Raw genomic sequence first — 1,862 nt, 5'->3', positions numbered from 1 at the left:
TTCAAAAAAATAAAAAATAAAATATCATACATTTACGAATGAATGTTGTTTCATAGCTTTCTCGCGTCACACCTTCACATATTTAACTGTCCCGTCCAGTTTGACGTGCCGGCGGTCCAAGTGCTGGTGCAACGCATCAACGGCCTCGGTCGAGGCCTCGGCGCACAGCGAGCAGCCCTCCGTCTCGGACACGGGGTGCCTGGAGAACATCTTGTCGTGCCCGTATGTCGCGTGCATTTTTGGCACGGGGGCACGGTTCACCAGGCTCTGAAGCTCCGAGACCAGCAAAGATTCTTCGTACCAGAATTCGTCGCCCAGGACGACGACCACCTCGAGGGCGGGTATGACGGCCGGCGTGACCTCCTGGAGCACCCTGGGCGACGCCTGACACAGGATGAGCGAGCGTAGGCCGGGCAGGCCAGCTAGAGCCGCCGGCAGCTCTCTCAGCGTTCCAACATACGAGAGAAACGAGGGGTACGTGGCGTCGTAGGACTCGCCCAGCACGAGACACCGTAGGCTTGGCAGTCCGCCCGCCCCCAGGACGTGCAGCGGTAGAGGGGGAAAGCCGTGTAGCTCGAGGCGTTCCAGGGGGCACGGAGACCGAAAGAAGTTCTCCAGCTGGGAACATTACGGCGGTCAGTACAGGCTGCTGGGTTAACTCATTGTTTCCCTCCCTATCTCATGTACTCTGACCCTAAGCGAACTTTGTTTACCTTATTACAGACTTGTTGAAAAAGTATAAATTCATTGTTCAAGTTGATTTTTAACTCCTTCAGCCCGTGGGTTCGTCCAAGAGCGGCAGCGTCGCTTGCGTTCAAATCTTTGATCTCCAGCCTGCGCAGGTCACTGGGTAGTCCGTCATCCACGAGATGTACGAGCAGTTCTCGTCCCTTGTTCGAATACATCTTCACGCAGTCCAGCTGTTTGCTGCAAAAAAAGGCCAGGAACTAAATATACCTGCTGGAGAAGGAGCTTAGCGCAATATAAAACACTATTTTGTAACGACATCGAAACGGTAGCGATAAGTTGTTTTCGTTTCGCATGCGTCGGTTTTCCTCGCTGGGAGTCAGGGTAAGGGCGATACCTGTGTGCTCGCAGCAGTGAGAGGAGTCCCTTGAGACTTCCCTCGGAGTAGGCTGAGACGATGGAGTCTGGATCCACAAACACTGAGCGCAGCTTCGGCAGCACCAACTCCTGGGGGTAGGGACGTGGTTAGAAACACCTTGCAGACACGGTGCAGTAACCGCTCGGCCGGCTCAGCAGCGAGCGTCCTTACCTGTGGCCACATCGGGATCCGCTTCTTGTCAAGATGGACCGACAGCACCGCAAGATGCCTGAGCTCCAGCCAGATGGCGTTTTTCAATACGGCGAAAATAACGCCCAGACCGTCCACGATCACCTCCAGACACTTCGCCGTCTTGGCGACCTCCCGGATGAGGGTCGAGGTGTCCTCAGACGAGAAGGTCGGCATTTCCATGCTCAAAGTCCGCGGGGGACACGCGGTGTGGATGCGGCTGTCGCCTTCGAGACACCCTACGATTAAATCTTCAGAATCGGGACGCCCGCAGTACTCAAAGGCAGTTTTCTTCCTGGTCTTCCGGATGCACACCACCTCCGCAGGAGCGGCCACCCTCAACAGGTCCATCGCATCCGCGATACTCTTGAGCTTGATCTCACCCTGATCGCGCCACGGCAGCGTCCTGGCGAGCGCGGCCAAGCGCAGGCAGGTGCGACCGGCGGCGAACAGGTCCTTGGGGGCCAGCTGGGACAGCACCTGCAGCAGCGGCACGTCGGGCAGGTCGAGCAGCTGCAGCTGCGGGCAGAGCGGGGGCGGTCAACGGGGAGAAACAACTTACTCGGCC

General features: G+C 57.3%; 1 protein-coding gene across 6 annotated transcripts in view; it reads right to left on the bottom strand.

Annotated features, from left to right (window-relative positions):
• The window catches only part of LOC113213737 (uncharacterized), an 8,959-nt gene that overhangs the window by 3,028 nt on the left and 4,069 nt on the right, over positions 1-1,862 (bottom strand). The window contains exons 4-6 of one of the 6 annotated variants that reach the window (XM_052265208.1): positions 1,085-1,194; positions 714-927; positions 7-618 (exon numbers count right to left, since the gene is read on the bottom strand). The exons of 4 other annotated variants lie outside the window; for them this stretch is intronic. In XM_052265208.1, the coding sequence (XP_052121168.1) occupies positions 67-618; positions 714-927; positions 1,085-1,194 (876 nt within the window). In that variant the 3' untranslated portion in view covers positions 7-66. Of the gene's footprint in view, positions 1-6; positions 619-713; positions 928-1,084; positions 1,195-1,862 lie in introns of those variants that run through there. One more of the 6 variants, XM_052265209.1, reaches the window with a different exon arrangement.

The sequence above is a fragment of the Frankliniella occidentalis genome, unplaced genomic scaffold (assembly GCF_000697945.3).
Source record: "Frankliniella occidentalis isolate FOCC.00 unplaced genomic scaffold, Focc_3.1 Scaffold25, whole genome shotgun sequence".
In the NCBI taxonomy this organism is placed as follows: Eukaryota; Metazoa; Arthropoda; class Insecta; order Thysanoptera; family Thripidae; genus Frankliniella; species Frankliniella occidentalis.
The sequence above is the reverse complement of the archived record's forward strand: the minus strand, read 5'-3'. Positions and strand labels throughout refer to the sequence as shown.